This window comes from Prionailurus viverrinus, chromosome D1 (genome assembly GCF_022837055.1).
Source record: "Prionailurus viverrinus isolate Anna chromosome D1, UM_Priviv_1.0, whole genome shotgun sequence".
In the NCBI taxonomy this organism is placed as follows: Eukaryota; Metazoa; Chordata; class Mammalia; order Carnivora; family Felidae; genus Prionailurus; species Prionailurus viverrinus.
The window spans coordinates 70,179,676-70,206,865 of NC_062570.1; the positions used below are offsets into that span (position 1 = coordinate 70,179,676).

The window sequence follows — 27,190 nt, forward strand, 5'->3', positions numbered from 1 at the left end:
ATGGTTTGTGAGTTCGAGCCCCAGGTCGGGCTTTGTACTGATGGTGTGGAGAGCCTGCTTGGATTCTCTCTCTCTCTGCCCCTTCCCCATTTGCACTCTTTCCCTCTCTCAAAAATAAATAAACTTAAAAAACAACAACAACAACAACTGGGAATCGGGGAGATTTGGCCTGGGGCAGAAGTTGCCACCCTCTGGTCTAGACTCATTCTATGAGTACAGGGAATTAACTACAGCTTTTTGAGCAGGTGGATGTGTCGTCTCAGAGGCTCTTGTGGAATTATTTAAACTGATAGTGAGATCTGGGAAAAAGGCATGAAAAGACAAAGCACCTTTTAACGATGTAGGAAAAAAGCATCTGGAAAATAAACTTTTTTTGAAGTCTAATACAGAGAAATTCACAAGTACAGTTTAATCAGTGGCTAATCATAAAATGAATTCACTTATGTAATCATACTCAAGGCAAGAAATAGAATATTAGAGCCCCAGAAGACCACTGTACCTCCTCCCTTCTCCCTAGCAGTGACCACAATAGCTTGACTTCTGACCCCTATATTAATTTGCTTTTATTTGAATTTTTGTATGAACGGAATCACACTAGCTGTATTATTTTGGCATCTGGGTTCTTTGACTAGTATTGAGAACTCTTTCGGTTTCATTGCTATATAGAATTTTTCTGTTAGAGTATGCCAGTATTTATCTATTTTGTTAATGAGTATTTGAGTTTTTCCCACTTTTAGGATGTTTCAAGTAATACTTCTTTAATCTTCTTGTTCTTCACATCTTTTGGTGTTCGTTAGTAAATGTCACCAGTTTTCCAAAGTAATTGTATCCAGTCTTGCTGTACTACTAGTGTTGGGAGTGCTCTAGTTGTTCTGTACCACCGTCTGCAAGTTTGAGACCCTCCAAGGTAGAGGGATTACCTGGGTTGCTCCTTATAAAGCTGCCTTGGGACTATAGCCTGATTTCCTACCTTAGGAAGCATTTGATGGCTTGCTAACCCTGTTAGCCAGTAAGTAGGCAGGTCTTGTCAGTTGTTGTCAGGCCCTCAGAGGTTTGGTTTAAGCCTGCTTCTGCTAAAATCATTCATTTCCTTCCCCAATTAAAAAAAAAAAAAATGGGTATATGTGCATGTGAATATACCAGTGTCCTGTCCAGAGATAAAATAGCTGTTAGTCTTACTCTGGTAATAAAATTTTTTTCTACTCTAAAAATTAAACTCATAATTAAGTGATTTTTTTTTTTTTTCCGGAAAAGACCTCTAACACATTTCTAGACTAAAATATTGTAGTTTGGACTGACTGCCAAGGGATCATACTGAGAATCACTGCCAAAGAATATGGGGAAGATGAATAAGAAAATGTAATTACGTTTCTCATCATTTGTGTATTACATTTAATCCTTACACAGATTCTGTGAAGTAAAGGGAGGGTTGGGTATGCTATCTGTATCTTAGAAATGAGAAAACCAAAGAACCAAATAGGTTAAGTAAGTTCACCCCCAAGATAAATGGGTGAAACTGGATTCCAACCCAGCTCTGTTAGACTCAAAGCCCAGGGGTTCCCACCATATCAGGGTCATCTGAAAGGCGTTTCCACAAAGGGCCTACATTATTTAGCAGGAAGCAGTTTATAGCAGAGCCTGATTTCATACAGTACTGAAAATGGGTTCACTAGAGATTAGTTTCCTACTCATTGTAGGGGAGGAAAAACTTTCCTTCTCCCCTCTTGAGTTCTATGGCTGGTGCCTGTTAATTAAACTGACAAGAGCCAGATTAACAGGAGGAGAGGGGTGTGTGTGTGTGTGTGTGTGTGTGTGTGTGTGTGTGTGTATTTATATATTATATAAATAAACACTTTTTTTTTTATGTGGGCTAGGGCTTCGCAGAAAAGATACGAAAAACCAAAAAGAGGTGGTTAGACTTGAGAGCTTATATACCATATTAACAAAGGGTGATAAATTATGAAGTGATGGGTGGGAGAATGGGTGAAATAGGTAATGGGAATTAAAGAGTACACTTACTGTGATGAGCACTGAGCAATGTATATAATTGTTGAATCACTGTGTTGTACACTTGAAACTAATATGACACTGTATGTTAACTGCGCTGGAATTAAAATAAAAAAGCAAATGAAGTTAATTAAAAGTGCAAAAACATTATGAAGAAGTGACTAGACAAAGGAAAAGGAGTTTGGGCTTCTAAAAGCAGTAAATTGTAGGAAGGTAAATATATGAGAAAAGTAATAGAAGATAAGGGTTATTTTAGTAACGTTTGTTGGTGCTGACTCATCTCAGTGCTAACTTTGCATCTTCTTCATGACCATAAAACTCCCTCAGAGTCTTCATGGCAGTCCTCATTTCTCAGAAGTTTCTGCTTTTAATCAGATAGGGGAAGTTCAGGGAAGACTTGTTTCTGTATCTGTTAAATCTCGATTGCTCACAGTAATCCATATGGCAAAGTGACATATTTAAGTGTATATTCTGATCCACCATGCTCCCTCACACAACACTACTATTATTCACAGGCAGTTAAGTACAATACATGTTTTCAAAGTTCACTGATCCATAGGATTACTTTGGTATAGATACCTGCAGAAACATGCTTGAATTTGTTGCTTATCTTAAGACAGACCCCAGAGCATCTTGTCTTCTACCCTGTCTTACCACCTCTACTGACCCGGGTTTTTTGTTTCTAACATTCCGATGAACGATTTTATCTAGGTAAGGTCTTGGCAGTGGGCTGGGTGCAGTGGAGTTGGAAATAAATCCACTAACCTTTGATAAGGGCATATTTCTATTTTTTAAAAATACTTATTTATTTTTGAGGGGCAAAAGAGAGGGGGGACAGAGGATTCGAAGTGGGCTCAGCACTGACAGCAGTGAGCCCGATGCGGGGCTCGAATTTATGAACTGCAGGATCCAAAGTCAGGTGCTCAACATACTGAGCCACCCAGGTGTCTGATAAACGAGTATTTCTGAGGATAATGTCTTTTTATTCAGACTGATAGTGAAAATAATTAAGCCCATCTAGATGGTCTTTGAGTCAAGTTCTGTTTGATGGACCAACTTCTTATGTTCTCTTTGTTGGCTGCCCTCAGGGAAATCCTGGTAAATCTAACTGCCTTTAAATTTTAATTAAGAGTCTACCTGACCAGTTAATAGTTACATTTCTATTTGTGTTGCTAGTTTGGCCCATCAACTTTTCAATGTATGTGTGAATTTATGAATGAATTAATGAGAGTACGAGCAGTGGAGAGGGGCAGAGGGAGAGGGAGACAGAATCCTAAGCAGGCTCCCATGACTCTGGGATCATGACCTGAGTGGAAATCAAGAGTGGACTGATCCACCCAGGTGGATGGGTGCTTTTATTGTCTCTTCTGCTTTTATTGTCAAATGATTTGGAATTTTAAGAATTCTTGTACCAGAACTTGCCTTTTTTCATGTTAACATTTTCTGTGGAGCAGATTTGTGTCTATCATATGTCTGAAGGCCCTGTAGGGAAAAATGCAGTTCTGTTTACTCCTGTAGTGAATTGTGCAAAATGAAACAGACCTTCAAGACCATCTTTTCCAACTTTATACTTTTTCTGAACCTCTTTTCCAGTGCTGTGCACTCAGTCCTTATCAGTGAGCTGATGCCTTTACCTCACCACTAAGGGCAAGTAGAAACTTTATTCCCCCCTGCAAAATGTGGGATTTAGTGTGAAGATACTGCTTCAAATTTGGCTCTGCCCATGGGTGTGCTGAGTGACCTAAGGCAAGAAAATTATTAAGGAGGCTTGTGGAAAATTCTATCTGAAAGCATGAGAGATACAACTTTTTGTGCTTAATAGATTTTCCTTTTCCTTTATTATGTATTTTTGTCATCACTGGTGAGTCTTCTGTCAAACTTTGGCTTCAAGCCCTTGGAATTGCCTCTCATTCCTTCTTCCTACCTTGCCCTGCTCTCCACATAATTGTTCACATTTGTCTTTCTTCTTAGCAAGTGTCTGAAACAACTACTTGACAGAATATTAAGACTTTTAATTACAGTTTTCAGCTCTAATTCAAGGAAAGGAATTCCTATTTCTTGGTACTGAAGAGCTGCTTTTTTTTTTTCTTTGCTAGATTTTTGTGGCTTTCTGAATATTCTAATACCCTAATCTCTCACTTTAATAGCTTTATCTATTGAAAGAACTCCTTTAAAAAAAAAAAGTTGAAATGGGAGGTGTAGGATCTGCTCTTTACTTATTTATCTTAACCAAGTTTCTAAAACTAATGAGACAGCATGATTAGCTTTCCACTAATATTAAGACATTTATTATGAGAGTACCGTTATGTTGCAAGGGTGCAGTTTATATTGACTGAGTGCTATCTTGAAAGTTCTCTATGGTTTCTCCATTTGTGGCCATTTCAGGCTCTTTTTGCCCATAAGACCTATTTCACGTTCCCTTTTTACAGATAAGGAAACAGGTTCAGAGTAGTAATTTTATCTTAGGATCTCATGGCTTCAAAGTGGTACCATCTGGACTTCAAGTGAGTGAACGTAGGAAGTGAGTGAATGTATCCTCATTTAAGTACATTTGTAATATGTTTTCTTAATGTAAATATAAATACATAATATAAAAGCACTAGGAAAACCCACTTTGGCAAGAATACCTTGAAAGATTAGAAACATTTGGTACCCAGCATTTTTACTGGTCTTTTGAAAGATTTCTGCCTCTTTAACTTTTGAACCGTAAGAGAAGGTTTGTTTGTTTTTTAATTTTAGTTGACACACAATGTTAAATTAGTTTCAGGTGTACAGCATAGTGATTCGGTGACTTTATACATTATCTTCTGCTTACCCCAAGTGTAGCTACCAACTGTCACCATACAACTCTATTGCAGTACCATTGATTAAATCCCTTATTCTGTACTTTTCATCCCTGTGACTTACTCATTTCATGACTGGAACCCTGTACCTCTCACTCTTGCTTCACCTGTTTTTGCCTATCACCCCACCCCTCTTCTCTGGCAACCACTAGTTTGTTTTCTGTGTGTATGGGCCTGTTTCTACTTTTTGTTTGTTTGTTTTGTTTTTTAGATTCTACATATGAGTGAAATCATATGGTGTTTGTCTTTTTCTGTCTGACTTATTTCACTTAGCATAATACTCTCTAGCCAAGATATGCTGAGTAATGTTCCATTGTATACGTATATCACATCTTCTTTACCCATTCATCTATGGAGACTTAGGTTGTTTCCATATCTTGGTTTTTGTAAATAAATGCTGCAAAGAACATAGGAGTGCATTATCTTTTTGAATTAGTGTTTTTGTTTTCTTTGGGTAAATATCCAGTAGTGGAATTACTGAATCATAGGATAATTTTGTTTTAATTTTTTGAGGAGCCTCCGTACTGTTTTCCATAGTGGTTGCACCAATTTACATTCCCATCAGCTGTGCAGGAGGGTTCCTTTTCTTCCATATCCTCACCAACATTGTTGTGTTTTGTCTTTTTGCTGCTAACCATTCTGACAGGTATGGGGTGATATTTCACTGTGGCTTTGATTTGCATTTCTCTGACAATTAGTGATGTTGAGCATCTTCTCACATGCCTGTTGGCCATTTCTGTATCTTTGGAGAAATATCTATTCAGGTGCTCTGCCCATTTTGGAACGGATTGTTTTGTTTGTTTGTTTGTTTGTTTGTTTGTTTCGTTGTAGAAGTTCTTTATGTATTTTGGATATTAGCCCCTTACTGGATATATCATTTGCAAGTACCTTCTCCCATTCAGTAGGTTGCCTTTTCATTTTGTTGATGGTTTCCTTTGCTGTGCAAAAGCTTTTTATTTTGGTGTAATCCCAGTAGTTTATTTTTGCTTTTGTTTCCCTTGCCTGAGGAGACATGTAGAAAAATATGGCTAAGGTTGAAGTCAACGAGATTACTGCTCATGTTTTCTTCTTCTAGGAGTTTTATGGTTTCAGGTCTCATATTTAGATCTTTAATCCATTTTGAGTTGAGTTTTGTGTATGATATAAGAAAGTGGCCCAGTTTCATTCTTTTGTCCAGTTTTTTCAACACCATTTGTTCAAGAGACTGTCTTTCGCCATTGTATGTTCTTGCTTCCTTTGTCATAGATTAATTGGCCATATGAGCATGGGTTTATTCCTGGGCTCTCTATCCTGTTCCACTGACCTGTGTGTCTGTTTTTGTGCCAGTACCATCCTGTTTGGATTACTGCAGCTTTGTGGTGTGTCCTAAAATCTGCTGATTGTGCTAGCTCCAACTTTTTTCTTCTTTCTCAAGATTGCTTTGGCTATTTGGGGTCTTAAGTGATTCCATACAGATTTTAGTACTATTTGTTGTAGTTCTGTGAGGATAAGGTATTTTTTAAAGAAAATACTCAGCTGCCACTGTTAAGTGATGTTTTCTTGAAGGCAGCTCAAGAACAGTAAAAATAAATATGAGTCACATTTTATAGCCCCTCCGCCCCAGCACGCAGGAATGATAATGTTGCGGTTTTTCCTCAGCATTGCAGTGCTGCAGCTGTTTTTCAGCAGATGATAGCTTTTGATGTCTTGCTATGTAGAACTCATACAATCGAAATTGAAACAGCATGCTGTAGGATTGGCAGCATTTTCTTTCCTGGCATTTTCTAGTAGCTTCTGGCTACATTGGCAGGGCTATGTGGAAGATGTTACAAGTCTGGACTTGCCTTAAAAGAATTCTCATTTGTGCTGGCTTTGTCAATAAGTAGCAGTAGGGTGAAATAAATGTATTGGTGGATGGGGGGAATCAAGGATACTTAGAGTTTGAAAATGCCTAGTGCTTGTGAAGTTTTTGGTGACATTGTGATAAAGTGGGAGATTTACGGGAATTCCGTTCTGTGAAGAAAACCGTGTAACTCACATGTAAACAGTACCTGAAACTGGTAAGAAGCAGTTTCATCCTGAAACTGTCTTAGCAAGCAGCCTTTGTACTGCTACGCTTGAGGAGAAAGAATTAAGTTTGGTAAACATTTTCTATTTACAGATTTGCTTTTGAGGCTTTAGAGGAAAGACGTCATTGTAGATGAGGGAAAAAATATGTAGTTGTGTTAGTTTAGGGTTGAGCCAATCGCATATTCAGGCTATAAACCCTCAATTATTAAAGGAAAAACTGCCTGATATTTTTTCTGTTTTAAATGCATATGTACACCTGTGGAAAACTTTCTTGTGCCTGGTATCTAATAGGTACTTAAGAAATGTTTATTGAATACATTTTTACATATGAAGAAAATGAAGCTCAGAGAGGGAATTAGATGACTTGTTCTAGGTCATATTCTCAGCACACTGTGGTTAACATTTGTAATCAGCATATAGTTGTTATCAATACCTACTGGATTTATTAGGTATATTGATGCAGTTTTTTTCATATCTCCCTTCAGTGGGCTATAGTTTTATTTAGGCTTTCGGTCACTGAAATCTTGAAATAGTCTTGCTTAGACCTGAAGCAGGTTATAACTAGAGTAACCATATAATGTACCGTGCAAACTAAAACACTTCAGAGGGCTATACTCAGAATTCAGGTGGGATAGCATGTACAAACCAGCTTTGTTCCAGGCAAACTAAGACCTATGGTCACACGAGGTTTTTATTTTTTAAAGTAAACTTTTTATTGGCATGTAGCATACATTCAGAAAGTCCATAAATCCTGAGTGTACAGCTTAATGAATTTTTAAAAACTGAGCCAACCTGCATCAAGAAATAGAACATTACTAGTCTCCCAGAAGCCCCCTCCCACCCTCTTCTGGTCACTGCCTCTTCTTTGCAAGATAACCATTCTTTTAACTGATGAGTTTTTGTCTGTTTTTGAACTTTATGTAAGTGGCATTATAGAGTATACACTGTTTGTGTCTGGCCTCTTTGGCTCAGCGTTCTTGTGGGCCTCATCCATGTTGTATGTAGTGATTGTTCCTTCATTTCATTGTTTTTTAATATTCCATTGTGTGAATATGCTATAATTTATACAACATACTATTGACAAACATTGGGGTTGTTTTAATTTGGGGCTAACAGGAATAGTGCTCCCATGAACACATTTGTTGATGAGTCTTTTGGTGAATGTATATACTCATTTCTCTTGGGTGTATAATTAGAAGTGGAATTGTGAAGTATGATATATGAATGTTCAGCCTTAGTAGGAATGCCACTTTTGCTAAGTGTTAAACCTGTCTGTACTTCCTCTAGCAGTAGGTGAGCGGTCCAGTTTCTCTGCATCCTTACCGATACTGTGTATTGTCTTGTCTTTTTCATTTTAGCCATATTGGGGACAGTGTAGTGGGATCACATTGTGATTTTAACTCGGTAACTACAGATGGTGAGTTCCTTTTCATGTGCTGATTGACCATTTGGATCTTCTTTGGTAATGCCATTTGGATTCTCCTTTATGTTTGCCTCAAGCCTTTCCCATTTTTCTATCAGTTTCTCTCTTCTCCTTGTTGAGTTGTAGTTGTTTATATATTCTGGGTGGTAATCAGTTGTTATTATACATACCACAAATATCTTTTCCTCTAATTTGTCTTTTCTGCTTATTACAGTGTTATGGGATGAACTTAATTTTAGTGTCCTCCAGTTTATCGATATTTTTCTTTTGTGGTTAGCACTTCTTGTGTCCTATTTAAGAAATGTTTGCCTACCCCAAGATCATGGAGATGTTCTTTGTCATTTTCTAGGCCTGTAATTATCTTACCTTTCACATTTAAGTGTATAGTCAATCTAGAGTTCATTTTTTGTGTGTAGTGTGAGGTAGAAGTCAAGATTCATTTTCTTTTTTTTTTCTTTTAAGTTTCTATTTGTTTATTTTTTTAGTGATCTCTACACCCAACATGGGGCTCGAACTCACGACCCTGAGATCAAGCGTCACACGCTCTTCCAACTGAGCCAGTAAGGGACCCCCAAAATTCATTTTCTATATGGATAGCAAATTGACTGCATTATTCTTTGTCCTAGTACCACATTCCTGCAGCTTTATAATACATCTTGATATACGGTAATGAAGTTCCCCAGCTTTGTTGTTCTTAGTACTTGTCTTGGCTATTATTGGCCCATCGTATTTCTGTAACATTTTAGGGTCTTAGTTTCCATCCACAAAAACAGCTTAGGTTTTGATTGGGATTGTATGGACCTTAAGGATGGTGAGTTGACATTTCATTTATTTAGAAGTTGTCTTCTAATCCGGGCATGTAGTAAATCTCTTCATTTATTTAGGTGTTGTTTAATTTCTCTCAGTGTTTGGTAGTTTTCAGAATAGAGGTCTCAAATATCTTTCAGATTTACTTCTACCTTCTGGTAGTTTAAAAACATATAATTCACCGAGGTAAAATTTACACAATATAATGAACCATTTTAAAGTGAACAATTTAGGGGCGCCTGGGTGTCTCAGTAGGTCAAGCGTCCGACTTTGGCTCAGGTCATGATCTCGCAGTTCGAGCCCTGCATCGGGCTCTGTGCTGACAGTTCAGAGCCTGGAGCCTGTTTCAGATTCTGTGTCTCCCTCTCTCTCTGACCCTCCCCTGTTCATGCTCTGTCTCTCTCTGTCTCAAAAATAAATAAACGTTAAAAAAAAAATTTAAAGTGAACAGTGTAGTACAGTTCAGTGTTGTGCAGTCACCACCTCCGTCTAGTTCCAAAACATTTCCATCACTGCAGAGTAAAGCTCCTTAAGCATTTTGTCTCCACTGCCCACTCTCCCACCCCTCAGCCCCTGCCAACCACCTGTATGCATTCTGTCTCTATGGATTTATTTATTCTGGATATTTCATATAAATGAAATCCTGTAGTATTGATGTCTTGTATCTGACTTATTTCACTTAGTATGTTTAAAAAAATTTTTTGGGGGGCGCCTGGGTGGCTCAGTCGGTTAAGCGTCCGACTTCGGCTCAGGTCACGATCTCACCCCCGCGTCGGGCTCTGGGCTGATGGCTCAGAGCCTGGAGCCTGCTTCTGATTCTGTGTCTCCCTCTCTCTCTGCCCCTCCCCCGTTCATGCTCTGTCTCTCTCTGTCTCAAAAATAAATAAAACGTTAAAAAAAAAAATTAAAAAAAATTTTTTGTTTTTACATTTTTATTTATTTTTGAGAGAGAGAGAGAGAGAGAGAGAGAGAGGGAGACAGAGCATACTTGGGGGAGGGGCAGAGAGAAAATGAGACACAGAATCCGAAGCAGGATCCAGGCTCTGAGCTGTCAGCACCAGAGCCTGATGCGGGGCTCAAACTCACAAACTGTGAGATCATGACTTGAGTCAAAGTTGAATGCTTAACCAACTGAGCCACCCAGGCGCCCCTCACCTAGTATGTTTTTGAGGCTCATTCCTCGATTGTAGTGTGTGTCAGGTCTTCATTCCTTTTTATGGCTGAATAGTATATACCATAATTTGTTTATCCATTCATCTGTTAATGGACATTTTGAGCTGTTTGTACTATTTGGCTGTTGTGAACAGTGTGCTGTAAACACGCATGTACATGTACTTGTTCGAGTACCTGTTGGCAGTTTTTGGGGCGTATGCCTCAGAATGGAACTGCAAGGTTGTATAATTCTGTTTAACTTTTTAAGGTGCCACTACCTTTTCCATAGCAGCTGAACCATTTCACGTTCCCACAAGCGATGTGCACGGGTTTTAGTTTCTCTGTGTCTTCCTTAATACTTGCTGTTTTCCATAGTGTTTTGGTGTTTGGGATGGTATCTTAAGTGGTTCCAGTTTTTTGTTACTTCATTTTCCGTGTTGCTGATGTATAGAAATACATTTGCTTTTTTCCATATAAACTTCGTATTTAGCGACCTTCTTAACTTCATTTAATTCTAATAGTTTATTTATGTGTTTATTGGATTTTCTCTATACATCTGGATTTTGGATTTTCAAGTGCTTTCTTATTCTTCTGTTCCTTTTTCATGTACTTTGCTATTTTATGGATGCAGTATTTTTGTGAATGGCTTGGAGAATTTCTTTAGAATTTAAATTCTGTTTAAAATTTTATTGCCCTTGTTTCCTTAGTGGTTGATTCTGTTGCTTTTCATTTTGGTTCTTCTTAATTTTGTTAGGTATTTCTTAAATATCTGGTGATCTTTGGTTATCTAGTCATGTTTATGAAGGATCAGGGTGGTTGGTTTTGGGGGCTGATACTGGCTGGCTTCCTCTCAGTTTTTTGTGGTCTGTTTTTCCAAAAGAGCTTTTCTCTAAATGAGATTACTGATGCAGAATCCTGTGTGAGTTTATTTGTTTTTTAAATTTTTTAACGTTATTCATTTTTGAGAGACAGAGACAGAGCATGAGTGGGGGAAGGGCAGAGAGAAAGGGAGACACAGAATCCAAAGCAGGCTCCAGGCTTTGAGCTGTCAGCACAGAGCCCGACGTGGGGCTCGAACTCACAGACGGTGAGATCTTGACCTGAGCCAAAGTTGGATACCTAACGGACTGAGCTACCCAGTCACCTGAAGTTTTATAGTAATTTTATTTTATTTTTTATTTTTTTAAATGTTTATTTATTTTTGAGAGAGAAAGAGACGGAGCACCAGCAGGGGAGGGGCATAGAGAGAGGGAGACACAGACAGGCTCCAGGCTCTGAGCTGTCAGCACAGAGCTCGACGCGGGGCTCGAACCCACGGACCGCGAGATCATGACCTGAGCCGAAGTCGGATGCTTACCTGACTGAGTCATCTAGGCGCCCCTTTGTGAATTTGTTTTAAGGGCCAACAGCAGCCAGATAGATAGGCTTAGGACCTAAAATTTATTCTAGGGCTCAAGTGCTTTGAGACTTTTTTCTTTCGTTGCTTTAGTTTCCTCTCTCTTGATTCTCCACCTCCCCCACCATTTGTGGATGTCTGGAGCAATGTCAGGCTCAGCCCTACTTTTCTTTTGTCCCTAGCACCCATGCTGGATGTTCTTCTCAGCAGATCTGGATACTAAGCCTTGGGAACTCAAGTTTATACCGGAAGTAAGGCTGTCTTGAGTGGCTCTGCTGTTCTGTGAGCAATCCTTTAATTCCCTTGATTTCCCTATGACTTTTATTTTATTTTTTTATTTTAGAAACAGAGTGTACACAAGCGGGGGAGAGGGAGAGGGAGAGAGAGAGAATCTTAAGCAGGCTCTACACTCAGCACAGAACCCCAACGCGGTGCTCAATCCCAGGACCCTGGGACCATGAGCTGAGCCAAAACCAAGAGTTGGACACTCAACCGACTGAGCCACCCAGGTGCCCCTGATTTCCCTATGCTTTAATTCAGTTTATTTATTTTTTTATTATTTAAAACTTTTTTTATTATTATGTTTATTTATTTTGAGAGAGAGAGAGAGACAGAGTGTGAGTAGGGGAGGGGAAGAGAGAGAGGGAGACAGAATACAAAGCAGACTCCAGGCTCTTGAGCTATCAGTGCAGAGCCCCACATGGGGATCAAACCCACGAGTGTGAGATCATGACCTGAGCCGAAGTTGACGCTCAACTGACTGAGCCCCCCAGGCACCCTTTTAATTCAGTTTCTTGATTCTGGGCTTGGTGTTCTCTGTTCAGGGAATTGGGACATTTCTTGCCTCCTTATAAGTCCTTTCCTATGCTTGCTTTGCTTGGGTTACTATTTCTTCTGCTATGGCTTTTCTGTCAACTTAGTCTTATCTTTTTCTTCTAGAAATTCTTTCCTTCTCTCCATTCTGCTTGTTTTTATTTTATTTTATTATTTTTTTTATTAAAAAAAAGTTTTTTTACATTTATTTTTGAGAGACAAAGAGAGACAGAGCACAAGTTGGGGAGGGGCAGAGAGAGAATGAGACACAATTCGAAGCAGGCTCCAGGCTCTGAGCTGTCAGCACAGAGCTCGACGCAGGGCTCGAACTCTCAAACCATGAGATCATGACCTGAGCCAAAGTCGGATGCCCAACTGGCTGAGCCACCTAGGCACCTCCCTTCCGCTCTTTAATGGGTCTATTTCTTATCTTTAGATGTTATGAATTTATTATTTTTTAACTGTGAAAGTTAGAACATAAAACACGTGTATCTACTCCCTAACTTAAAGAAAACATAAATTGAAGTTCCTATTCTCTGATTGTATTGCACTCCCTCTCATGCATCTGTTAATATCATCTTGTGTGTGCATTTCTGAACAACAAAGAGCATTGTTTTGAAAGGGTTTGAGCTTTGAATAGTGACATACTGCATGAATCCTTCTGCATCTTGTTTTTTTCCATTCATCATGGTTCTTTTGTTTGTTCAGTCTCTTAGTATACTATCTTTTCTGCTGTTTTAGTGGAATTTGGACAAAGGGGATAATTCAGCTCACGTATTTCTTACTATGACTTTTTTAAAAGGGAGATTTAAGCACCTTTTGGATATATTGTCACTACAGACATGGAAGAGAAAGGACTTGATGTTACCTCTTCTTGTTCCAACTGGTGATGATAGGCGAATATGATACCCTGCCATGTTATACAAGCTAGACAATTGAGTCTTGCTGCTGACCTCTATTTGGTGTTATAAATCCTTTTGGAGACAGTGAAATAGAATTCATTTGTGTGTAGGATTTAACTGAGGTTTAAGTGAAGATTTGAGTTCTTATTGCTGGAAGGAATTTTTAGAAGTCATTTAGTACAAACTGGACTAAAGAAACCCAGGCCCAGAGAAGGTGAGTGACTTGTCTGAGGTGATCCAGGTGGAAAACACAGGGGCCAGAAATCACTTTTGCAGTCCGTTATTCTTTCCACTTTACTACAGTTAACCAGAGGTTAAAGTCCACTTTTGCTAATATTCAACTTTGACTTTTGCCTGTTTATTTGAATAGCAAGAGATTTTTAGTGCATAAGAAGTAACAAATCTTTGAACTGATCTTTATTTGCTGTGTTTTCCTTAGGATCAGAATGGTTTCAATCCCAGAGTACTATGAAGGCAAGAATGTCCTCCTCACTGGAGCTACCGGTTTCCTAGGGAAGGTACTTCTGGAAAAGTTGCTGAGGTCTTGTCCTAAGGTGAATTCAGTGTATGTTTTGGTGAGGCAGAAAGCGGGACAGACACCCCAAGAGCGAGTAGAAGAAGTTATTAGTGGCAAGGTAAGTGTAGAAAATGATCACTTGGAGGAAAGAAAAGAATGTGTGTATGTGTAATTACTGTAATCATCAACAGTTCAGTTTATTTTTTCAGTGTCCTGAAAAAATTAGTACCAAAAAAAAAGTCGTGCAGGATGGTAATAAATGGGATATGACTTGTGATCAGTAGGAGAAAGAAAGGTTTCCTCTGTGATGGGCAAAATTGTATAACAAGTTCTAAAATAGCTATATAGTACATACTTAATGTGTTTTCAGAATATTTGGAACATATTATTTGTAATTACTAGATATTTTAAATAGTATTCAGAATAATAATAATGAAGATGTAGTTTCTAACTACCTAATGTGCTGTGAAACACTGTGCTGTGATAACACTTAAAAATTTGTAAGCACTGATTGCTTCCCATAACAGCATTAGGAAGTAGAAAAGTCACATATTATTATTGGGCAAATAACATGATGACAGAGGGTTAATATAGGAGATGAGAATATGTCATGTATTTTGAACCTTTAGAAAAATATTGCTAAGAAAAAATGGAAATGAGCTGGAGTAAAATTATTTCATAATCCTAAGCTTTGAATTCTCTCAGAATGAATGAATTAGATTATCTGACATTCATTGCTAGTAAGTTTAGTGCAGTAACTATGTAAGTTTTTAGTTATTAGGTATTATCTAGTACCTTTTAGTCACTTGTAATTAGTATGCTTTAATTCCCTTCCTGATTACTCCCTCCCCTAGTAGGATGTGATTCATTGTTACTCATTTTTTATATTTCAGAAAACATTTACTGTGCATATTCAGTGCTGGGAACTTGATTGATGTAGGGGGTTGAATGGAGGGATAAATAAGTTAGAATCCTTGCCATAATGAAGACTGCATACAAGTTAGAGAGTTTTTAAGAGAGAAGAGAGGGTATAGAAGTGTCAAGAGAGACCAAATAGGAACAGTTATTGAAGTTAATGTCTTGGTTGGAATTGGGGCCGGGTAAAATGTCAAAGATTTGGGCATCTCCTCTGGGGCCTCCAGGGCAGTGGATCTAAAGACTTTTCTCCACAATAAGTCTAATTTGTAAAGAGAAAGCATACCTTACACTTATTAAAGCCTGAAATTTATTGAACTTATGTGATTTAACCAAAACATATGACCATTATTTTCAGTATAAAGATACTTTGTCCTCATATATTTGTCTAAATTTTGACTAAAGTAATCCATAAAACTGTGTCATTTTATCTATGCCTTTAATTCCTTCCTGGTCCGTCCTGCCGCTTAATCCTAGGCCACTCATTCCCTATTATGTATATAGCATTGCTAGTAAATCAATAAGATGAGTTCTTTTTATGTCAAGTATCAATGAATGCACACTTGAAGTTAGTAAGAAACTTAAAGGTAAAGCCTGCTATGATTTTGAAACAGGAGTAAAGAGCATAGGCTAGGAGCATATGCTGTAGTGGGACATTGTCTTATAGTACAGTTTCTCAAACTATTGACATTTTGGACAGGATAATTTTTCGTTATCAGGAGTTGTCCTGTGCATTGTAGGGTGATCAGCAGCATTCTTGACTCCACCTGCTAGATGCCAGAAGCCCCTTCCCCCCACACTCCCAGTCGTGACAATCAAAAATGTCTCCAAATGTCACCAGATGTTCCCTGGGGGGTACAATTTCCCCAAGGAAAATTCCCCAGACCACTGATGAATGTCTCAGGGAAAGGAAACTCCATTAAGATGGTGATGATTAACTAAAATAATTAACCACAAAATAAATTCTAGAAAGGGAATAAAGTATATCAAAGAGGGCATTAGTGAACATAGTAAAGGAGGAACTAATTGGGGTACCGGTGAATTAAAAGCACCGGAAGACATAGTATTGAATAAATAGCTAGAAATGGAAGAGTATCAGGTTTGAGATGTAACTTGTGAAACAGCATGAGCCTGTCTTGGTGGTGGAGATAATCTGATACGATGGGGAGTTAAAAGGTCCTTGGCAATCTGGGAGAATGAAAAATGTAAATTCAAGGTGTTAAAAGTACGTTTCTGATCATTCTTCAGGTTGCTTTTTTTCTGCTTGCCCCTTAAATATTGATATTCTACAGAGTTCTGTCCTAGGCCTTGATCTCGTCTAGATCCAGTTAGGTGATTACTCAGCACCTTCTGTTTTATGTGAGACAAATGGTTATATTTTAAATTAGATTTGGAAAAAGCTTCATCTAGTCTGGACCTTGGGTGCTCATCACTGCTGCTACCTGGGTGGTCGTCTGTTCCCAGGGCTACCTGTGTGGGGGTAGTAAAGTCTATTTGGGTGGCCTGGCTCTTCTCTTCCCTAAACTCCAGACCCACGGAGCCAGTTGTTTCTACTAGACCTGTCTTCTGGATGCCACATGGGCACTTCACACCCAACCTTCAGAAAACTGAACTTGTATCTCCGTAACTGTAATTCTTGCTTTTCCAGTGCTTTCCACCTAATGAATTTATTCACTTAACAAGCGTGTTCATCATGTCTGCATCTTGCCAGGTGCTCGGCTATTTACAACCTGTGTGCTGAGCAAAGTAGATGTGGTCCCTGTCCTTGTGGAGTTCACATTTCCTTATCCCTCATGTTGAGTCATTGGCCAAGTCATACTGACTTCTTTTTAACTCCCCAAACATAAATGCTGTCTCACTTTCAGGTGGTTATACATGCTGCTTTCTGTGCCTGGAACACTGTTCTTCAACTTTATAATCTCTGGTCCTTCCCCAGCTCGGTTAGTTGTTTCTCCCATGCAGTCCCATAGCACTGTAATATTACCCTACTTTATTACCTTTAACACTGTATATTAATTGTTCGTTTGTCTGATTTTTCCAATCAGACTCTAAAGAGCCTGAGGCAAAGATTGTTGCTTTGTTTTCTCGGTGTCTAGAAGGTGCCTGGCTCATATGAAGTACTTGGTAGATATGTAATAATGAATATAAGAACACATTAATATTGAAGTCACTAGCTAACAGTAGTGGAAGGGAAGTGAAAGTGAAAATTATATGTGCTGTCTATAGACTTTCTTTCCAGATCGAGAATCTCTGCTTAAACTGCAAGTATGGACTTGAAATGAAATGGAGAGTCAAAGTGTAATAGAGGAGGGATCTGGAGATAGCCTCAGTGTTCTTCTGTAAAATCTGGGATGAAAAATTAAATTTGACTCACAACTGAATGTGCCTTTACATTGTAATCATTTTGGGATCTAACTGAATCTTTAGTTAATTTATTCCTTCTGGAATACTTAAATAATATTGAATTTTTGGGTTAGAATCCTGTATATATGCTATTTCTCAAGTTTGTCCAGAGTCTAATCTGCATATTTGCTTACCAGTATTTTTTTTTCCTTCAACGTACTTTCTTTTTTCCCTTAAAATTTGGTCTCAGATTTTATGTAGACTACGAATAATGGTATTGTACTGTAATCAACTGAAATGGAGTAAAACCAAAAATAAAATGAAGTGATATATTAAGATCTGGATTTTAGAAATTTGAATGATCATTTTAAACATTATCCTAATGTCTGTACTGTTTAAGTCTGAGGGGCAATATAATCTGGTCAGCAAAGGCGTGAACAGTTCAGATTTGACTCTGCAAACTACCAGCTCTGTGTCCTTGGCAAGTTACTTAACCTCTGTATATCTCAGATTCCTCATCTGTAAAATGGGGATAATAATGTGGGCTTCATAGGGTGTTTTATATACAGAATGATGGCAATTAAAAATAGAAATTTTAGGATGAACTTAGCTGGCATTTTAAGAATAGCGATCCTTGGTGGGGTGCTAATGGGTTTTAGAAAGTTGAAAAATACTGCCCTAAAATACTTTTTCCCCTTGGATAGCTCTTTGACAGATTGAGAGATGAAAATCCAGATTTTAGAGAGAAAGTTATAGCGATCAACAGTGAACTCACCCAACCTAAACTGGCTCTTAGTGAAGAAGATAAAGAGATCATCATAGATTCTATCAATATTATATTCCACTGTGCAGCTACAGTAAGGTTTAATGAAAATTTAAGGTAAGTAAAGATACTATATGATATGTGAACTTCAACATAGTTAAAAGATCTATTTGAATTATTTTTAGTCAAATTGTTTTGAAAGTGATTTGAAACTGTTTGCCCTGTGTCAATTGTAGCTTTTGGTGACCTAAAGAGTGTTAAAGGAGTTTTTCTCCTTGTTATCAATTTAAAGACATTGGATAGCTAGTGTCTGTGTATTAGAAGAAGTTGCCATGAATTTAAGTGTAGGGCAGGGAAGCACAGAGTAGAAGAAAGAGAAATTTACCTTCAGTAGGAGTGTTAGTTTTAACAACTAATAGTGTTTGTTTCCTCTTCCTCCACTTTTTCAGAAGCCTATACCCCAGCAGATTTATTTTTCCACTCCACACATACCCATCTGAAAATTAGAAAAAAATGAGGCTCAGGTTTTGTAGCATAAGATAAAATGGTTTATAAACTTAAGTCATACCTTGTGTTTTTTTTAAAAAACTTGGCAGCAGTGTTAGGGATAGGCTACATTGGACATGAGTTTAATTAGAAAAATAACCTGGACTTCTGTCCAGATGCCTTTTCTTTTTAAAAAAAAAAAAAAAAATTGTTTTTAACATTTATTCATTTTTGAGAGACAGAGAGAGACAGAGCATGAGCAGGGAAGGGGCAGAGAGAGGGAGACACAGAATCGGAAACAGGCTCCAGGCTTTGAGCTGTCAGCACAGAGCCCGATGCGGGGCTCAAACTCACGGACTGCGAGATCATGACCTGAGCCGAATTCGGATGCTCAACCGACTGAGCCACCCAGGCGCCCCTGTCCAGATACCTTTTCGAGAAAAAAGCTTTTTAAATGTTTACTTTTTTAAAAAAAAATCTAACAAATATGTACTTCGAAAAATGGTGCTTATTCAAAGGATTCTTTTTGATGGTATGTTCAAAAATACCATTTTATAATGTTAATCTAATTGTATGGTCGATTGTATGCCAGTTAAAATGGTGCAGATTATTTTAGGTTTCACAGTTACTTGAGGCCTTCCTAGAATGTTTTTAAGTTAAATTTTGATTATGAAGGGTTTTGAGATTATTTCTCATCAAGTCTTCTATATGGAAGTATAAACCTTAATTGATACTATATATATATAATGTGACCGTTCAGTGCCAAAGCGTTAAAATATGTTTTGCCTATGTTCCAGGTGAGGGCACTGTAGTAGTCACTTACATTTCTTTAATTGTACTTTATAGTTTTCAGGGTATTTTCTCATGCATTATTTTATTCTGTGCTAATGTTACCACTGTGATATCGTGGGCAAGTCCATTTTATATTTGAGTGTACCAGAAAGGACATGAGCTTTGGAATTACATACCTTAGTTTTAACTTTGACTTTATCTTTTATTATCTGGTGATAATAATTTATTTATTTTTAGTTGTTTCTGTGCAGCCGTTATGTGTTCATGATTCAAAAGTGACAAAAGAATCTTAGTAGCGGTATGGTAGAATCTCACTTTCATAAAAGATGTGTGTACATATATGTGTATTTATTTTTTTTTTATTTTATTTATTTTTTTTTTTTTTAATTTTTTTTTTTTTTTCAACGTTTATTTATTTTGGGGACAGAGAGAGACAGAGCATGAATGGGGGAGGGGCAGAGAGAGGGAGACACAGAATCAGAAACAGGCTCCAGGCTCTGAGCCATCAGCCCAGAGCCTGACGCGGGGCTCGAACTCACGGACGGCGAGATCGTGACCTGGCTGAAGTCGGACGCTTAACCGACTACGCCACCCAGGCGCCCCCATATATGTGTATTTAGATAACATCTTTCGATACTTGCCACTTATCTTTGGATAGTGTGATTACAGGTAGGTTTTTAGTATTAAATAGTCAACCTAACAGATATTTCCCCCCATAGTTCTAGCTTTCATTATTTTTCATAACCAACAGAAAATTCACACAGCCTTATGAAACTGTTTTCAAGAAAAACAGGTATATGTTTATTGGATAATTGTGCTGTAGGTGCTTTTAAATGGGAAATTGATTTGCAGACTGGCAACATTAATTAGGATGAAACTCCTCAAAGTGACTTACGAACCAAATTTTCAAGGAACCTTCTCCTTCTGTCTGTCCTCCTCAGGGTAAACGGGGCTACCATTAACGAAAGGGAAATCTTTTCATTATTCTCTCTTTTACTAGCGATCTCATAGTGGAATGGGAATTATAGATGAATTATAAACTCTATTGCCTTGTCAAGGCATCTATATTTACTGACCTAACCTTAGTCATTACATTGAAATTATTTTCTGTTAAGCAGTTTTAATGGATATTAACATGTAAGTGGGAATATTGCAACATTAGATTTGGGCCATACATTCTAAAATACCATAGTTTAGGGGGCGCTTAGGTGGCTCAGTCGGTTGAACATCCGACTTTGGCTCAGGTCATGATCTCACAGTTCGTGAGTTCCAGCCCCGTGTCAGGCTCTGTGCTGATGGCTCGGAGCCTGGAGCCTGCTTCGCATCCTGTGTCTCCCTCTCTCTCTGCTCCTTCCCTGCCTCACACGTTGTCTCTCTCTCAAAAATAAATAATGATTAAAAAAAAATTTTTTTAAATACCATAGTTTGGTATATAATAACTGCTTAAAAAAGTTACTCTTTATAATCATTTTTTAAGTTAACCCACAAATAAAAAATGGCACAAAGCCTTTATTGCCAGGGCAAAAAATAACCCCGATTATACTTCCAATATTATACCCAGTATTTTGGGAGAAACCAAGATAAATTGCACAGAGATCCTATTTGCAAAGTCCATATAGTCTAATAAGGGAGATGGATTGCTTAAATAATCATAATAAAGCATGGAAAATAAGGAGTTACTGAAGAACATACATTAAGTGCTGTGAGAATTGAGAGGCAGTAGAGCTCATTTAGTTTTAGATATGGTGGTTTATAAACCTTGAGGTGGGAAAAAGTGGGTATCAAGATTATGCATTATAAAGAAATACTGACCTGAAAAAGATGAGGAGAGAGTGATTTTGAGGATAATGAAGGGAGTTTCTGAAATAGTTGATCCTGGGTTTTGGTGCCCCTAAGGAATAAGGAAAGTGAAGGTCGGACAGGGCCTGTGTAGTTGAGAGTAGGAGAGTATCAAGAAACTAGTGTGAGATGTCAGAGATGTAGCAATTGGAACATGAGAATATGTGACTATGAACTTTATGAATAGGAGAGTAGGTGTCAAGAAAGGAGTAGAAGTGAAGATGGATGATGAGATCAAGAAGCTAAGTTGAGTCTAAGGGCATCAACTCTCCACTTAAGAATGCATTATGAGGGGCGCCTGGGTGGCGCAGTCGGTTAAGCATCCGACTTCAGCCAGGTCACGATCTCGCGGTCCGTGAGTTCGAGCCCCGCGTCAGGCTCTAGGCTGATGGCTCAGAGCCTGGAGCCTGTTTCCCATTCTGTGTCTCCCTCTCTCACTGCCCCTCCCCTGTTCATGCTCTGTCTCTCTCTGTCCCAAAAATAAATAAACGTTGAAAAAAAAAATTAAAAAAAAAAAAAAGAATGCATTATGAATCTTAGGAATTCCTGGAAAATGTGTTAAAAATGCAGAATCTTAGACTATACTTGCAAAATTCAGACCCTCTGGTTTGGGATAGTACCCGGGAATCTTAATTTGTAGCAAGACCTCTGGGTATGATTTTAAATTATAGACGTCTGGGTCTCTTACCTTAAGATTGATTAATTGGTCCCTAGACATCTGTGTCTGCATTTTCATTAAATTAAAAAAAAAAAATCAGCAGTAGTAGTGGTGAGATCTCACTTAGGAAGCATTTTCTCAGAAGTGGGGAAGGAGGAAAGAGATATCAGAATGGCCTGCGGAGCTTATTTAAAATATAGTTTTCTAGGCTTCAATTCAGATATTACAAGGTGTCTGAGGGTGAGGTCCAACAATCTACATTTTTTCTTTTCTTTTTTTTTTTTTTTTTAATGTTTATTTATTTTGAGAGAGAGTGTGAGTGAGCATGAGCAGGGAAGGGGCAGAGAGAGAGAGAGAATCCCAAGCAGGCTCCGTGCTATTGGCACAGAACCCAATGTGGGGCATGATCTCATGGAACTGTGAGGTCATGACCTGAGCCAATCAAGACTCTTCACTGACTGAACTACCCAGGTGCCCCAGTCTACATTTTTAATAAGCTCTCAGGTGTCTGTCATGGCAAGCATGAGATCTCTGGTATAAAGTCTTAGTATTATCAACACATATTTTGTATAATTTTTTTTAATGTTTAGTTTTGAGAGAGAGACAGACAGGCAGAATGCCGCGGGGAAGGGGCAGAGAGAGACACACTCACAGATCCAAAGCAGGCTTCAGGTTCTGAGCTGTCGGCACAGAGCCTGACTTGGGACTCGAACTCATGAACCATGATATCATGACCTGAGCTGAAGTCGGACGCTTAACAGACGAGCCACTCAGTCGCCCCTATCAATGCAAATTTTGAACAGTCCAGAATGTCTGTACAAGATAGATGAACAAGAAAATTTATTGGCAGTTAAAGTTGAATTCTTCCTTTTTTTTTGGAACAGCTTCTATGTCCGTGTTAATGACAGGGATCATAATTATAAAGATTTGTTCATTTTGCCCCATCTTCCAAAAGCTAATGTTATTTAAGATGCATTTATGACTCCATATAATCAAACCGTGAGAATATTTTATACACACAGACACACAGACACAGACACACACACACACACACACACACACACATATTTTTAGTATTAAATGCTTTCTGATCTAACATGTCAGGGTCTCAGCCTGAAGTTCAGTGGAGTAGAAATTGAATGGTGGTAAAATAGAGCGAGATTATTAGCGTTGCAGAGATACTAAAAGTTATTTATGGGGGCATAATATGCCTTCAGGTTTGGGCTCTCAGGTACAGGAGTAGTAGACAGGTACACAAGTGTTCTCTCTGAAGTTATTCCTTATTTTCAGTGACCCAGAAATTCTGTCACCGTCCTCAGGAACCTGTAACAGAATATCCTTTGTGTACTGCTCCCAAAACACTATTCTCCCTAGCTTCATTGTTTTGCAAATGCAAAAGAAAATAGCTTATTGCCTTACAGTCCAGTGGACTGTATCTTTTCTGTGAAATGTCTTTTTTGCTGGAATTCCATTTGAACAGATTCCCTCCCACCTCACTTGAGATAAGGAAGAAAAAAGCTATACTCCTGGTTGTAAATCTCAAACCAATTATTTCATAAAAAAAAAAAAATCCTTCTAGTGTGTTTTCATGAACCCTCGGATTCTATTAAATTTAAAGAAAAAATCATGCACAGGAGTTTTTCTCTCATGAATTATTTCTTGTTCTTGGTGACCCAGAACTTGTTGTCCCGTCCTCAGGAACCCGTAACAGAATATTCTCTGTACACCTCTTCCAAGTCAGTACCCTCCCCATCCCCACTGTTGTGCAAAGGCGATAGACATCAAAGCCCTGCTTTAGAGTCAAGTGGACCAGATTCTATCAGTGACCTATCCTGGCCTTTTAAAATAATTGGATTTTTTTTTTCTTCTTAAGTACTGAAAATGTAAGAATTCTGGAAAGTACTTAAAACCACTGATTGTTATTTTAAAACAAATTCTTTTGTTGTCTCTCTTTGAACATAAAACGTAAACGTAGGATTTCTGATTTAGGGAAGCAATTTCCACATTTCTAATTTCTTTCATTGTTAAAATTTTTGTGATGTGGTGGTATTCCACCATGTTGATATGCCATAATTTATGTATTGTTCCCTAGATATAGCAAATTTAGGGAATTTTTATTTCTTTCTTTGAAAAATTAGTGTTAGGTCAAGATTTTCCTCCAAGATAATTTCAGTAGGTTAACTAGATGAATAATTATATCCTTTTTATACTTCCTGCTACTACTTTGTCTTAATCTCTTTTGGATCAGTTTTATCAGTGTAGTTATCAACAATGTATTACTTTGCTGGTTTTAGCACAGTATTACTGGTATTATATCAACTTTCCCCCCTTTCAAGTAACAAGCTATAAATTTTAATAGAAAAGGTTAATAGAAAGCAAAACTATCCACCATCTCATTACCTTTAGTAATATTTACTGAATGCCTGTTTCAGTGCCTATTGAGGAATAATGCTAAATACTTGCAAGCTTTTCATTTCATTTAATTTTATACAAATCTTAGTAGGTAGACTCTGTTATAGTTCCCATTTACTGGTGAGGAAACTGAGGCCTGAGTGCTTGACTGATGATGCAAGGTCACCCAGTGCTAGCTGATAGGTAGGCCAAGTCAGAATTTGAAGCCAGGTCTTACTCTAGAGTCTTGTTCTTAATCCTGCTTTACTTTTTATAATGTGTATATTTAAAAAACATTCATGCAGATATCCCATGTTTTTATAGTTGTCATATAATTATTTTAAATGACTCTTTTCTTTGATTGTGATAAAATACTACTTTGTTGAAGTTTATTCATTTCATTCATAGTGAATATCCGGGCTTTCACTATTACTAGATGATGCTTCATTGATTAGTTTTCTACATATTTACTTTTGCATTTGTGAAATTACTTACTTTGAATAAATTTCAAGAATAGAATAATACATGGGTCATTTTTGAATCTTGTGACAAAATGTACCCATTTTATTATAATACCCCTTTGAATTTTATAAGCTAGTCTTTAAAGTGTTTGGATTAATTACTACACAGGGAAACAAACGTATTCTGGATTATATGTTATAATATAACTTCATGTGTCTGAGTTTTCTTTGACTGTTTTAGCCTTACTGGTGACTCTGCCTTACAATTTTAAAATTACTTAACCATTCTGCTTTCTTCTCTTTTGTAATTCCACATCCTGAAACAGTATACTTCTAAAAATCAAAGTACAAGAGAAGTCTAACATGGCTTCAAAATGTATGTATAAAAGCCAAAGACTGAAGTTTTCTGTTTTTATTTCTGGGTTATTTAAAAATTTTAATTTGTACTTTTATTTTTTAAATACTACTATAAGATTTATTTTATAATCAGAAAATCTTTCTTTTTAAACACAACGGATAGAATGGATGCTCTTTATATTGAAATAAAATACACAAAATCAGACCTAAGGGATCAGTTGTAAAGAAACCAAAATCTCTGTCTTCCTAATGGAAATTAATTTTTTTTTTTAGCAGGTGAAATCAGTTCCTTTCGAATTTTTCACTGGGAAAGCTTCCCAATTTTTCATTGTCACTTTTTCTTTTACAGAGATGCTGTTCAGTTAAATGTGATTGCTACACGTCAGCTTATTCTCCTTGCACAACAAATGAAGAATTTGGAAGTATTCATGCATGTATCAACAGCATATGCCTACTGCAATCGAAAGCATATTGATGAAGTAGTCTATCCACCTCCTGTGGATCCCAAGAAACTGATTGATTCTTTAGAGTATGTTTGTTTTAAATTTATACACACTTGGCTTTGATCCCCAAACTTTGGAGCCAAAGTTTTATCTATTTATATGTGTCTCTTGGTCTATTTCAGTTTCTCTCTCTTTCTTTCCACTTCTCTTCTCTCTCTCCACCTACACGTATGTGTACATTTATCTCTTTCTTATTCAACAAATTATTACACACCTACTCTGTGCTGCTTATTGTATAGATTTATATCTGCATGACTGATGGTGAAGTCAGTGTTGAGCTTGAACTTTTGACCAGGTGTGATGGTTGGAGGAAGGTCTCTGAACAGCTCATCCACGATAAAGTCTGCATGGCCAGGATTTCATTTGTTTCGGGCTGCGCTTTCTCATAAAGTGAAACAAACAAACAGAATCAGAGCAAAAACAAAAAGTAGGGTCTGTTCTTCTTTAATGGACTAGAATTATAGAAAATTCCCGTGTACATCATATCTAAACATAATTGTTAATCCTCATATAACATAACATAATTGTTAATCCTCATATAATAGCCCTGTGGGCTTCTTTTTTTTTTTTCTTGTCTGTTTCCCTTAGGCCTTCTTTCGTCCCCCAAATCCTATCCACTTTCAGTTATTGTCCCCTGCTTTCTCTTATTATCTTCTTCCAAAGGGCACTATAGAGTATTCATTGCTTCTCCAAGTTTTCTCCTAAAATAAGCACATAATAAGTCTTTTTCTTTAAGGCTTTCCTGCTAATCAGTGTGAGGAAACAGACAGATTGTAAGAAAATAAGTAAAATAAGAATGGGAGCTTACCAAGACATTCTTGTAATTCCCTGGTTTCTGTTTTCTAACTCCCATTTCTTAGATGGTCCCAGATGTTTACCTCATGGTCTCAACAGGTCAGTAGTCAGAAGTGTTTAATATCTCTGGGAGAAGTTGAATGCAGAAGTTAATGAAGCTTTTTACTTTTTCTCTTTTAGCAATTGGTATATCCAAACATCTAAGTTTCTGAGAAAGAGCTTGTAACCTTCTAATTCTGCACCTCCTTTCTTTGTTTACAAAGAAATGTAGCTAACAGACAATTTTAGAGTAACTCACGGATTGGCTTTATGAATTCAACTCCCAGTGATAAGTCTTCCTGCCTAATGTCTCCTTGGTTTAGCCAGTTTGTTGTTGTTATTGTTGTTGTTGTAATGTAGCAACTGTTCCATTTTTCAAGGCTCCTGTCCACTGTGGAATTGTTCCTAAGTTGCGTAGCAACCTCCCTTCAATTTTGTTAGGTTCTTTTTCTCCCACACACAAAAAGTACTTCCACATACAGAAGAAAGCTTACCTTAATAATTTGTTTTGTGCTTCCTCATCAGTTAGTATAGGGTATCTTTTGAGTGTGATAATACACTAAGTGTACAAGTCTGTATAACATTATAAACAGTAAGGAAGAGTATTTGCAGACAGGTACATACATAATGGAATTGGAAATGGAGAATTGGAAAGACCATGGATCTCACCTAGTGTATCACCCTCCTTTTATATAGGATCAGAGTGGACCTTTTCTTCAGAGATATTGAGAGAATTGGAGGAATTTTGTGACTTCATAGTAGGTTGCTAGTTGAATTTTTATAGCATGGTTCAGTTTATTTTGATCATTTACTTTAGTATTTGTTAGTCTCGCTGGTGAGAACATAACAGTTTTTAGTGCTTTATACATGAACTACTTAGACCACTAGATCTTTTATATTAATTGTAAATGTATGTTCATTGCAGCTGTTTATTGCAAC

At 37.6% G+C, this 27,190-nt stretch overlaps 1 protein-coding gene across 3 annotated transcripts in view; it reads left to right on the forward strand.

Annotated features, from left to right (window-relative positions):
* The window catches only part of FAR1 (fatty acyl-CoA reductase 1), a 78,729-nt gene that overhangs the window by 27,180 nt on the left and 24,359 nt on the right, over window positions 1-27,190 (forward strand). For all 3 annotated transcript variants that reach the window (XM_047876924.1, XM_047876923.1, XM_047876922.1), the window contains 3 exons: window positions 13,832-14,027; window positions 17,872-18,047; window positions 25,264-25,443. In XM_047876924.1, the coding sequence (XP_047732880.1) occupies window positions 13,839-14,027; window positions 17,872-18,047; window positions 25,264-25,443 (545 nt within the window). In that variant the 5' untranslated portion in view covers window positions 13,832-13,838. The remainder of the gene's footprint in view (window positions 1-13,831; window positions 14,028-17,871; window positions 18,048-25,263; window positions 25,444-27,190) is intronic.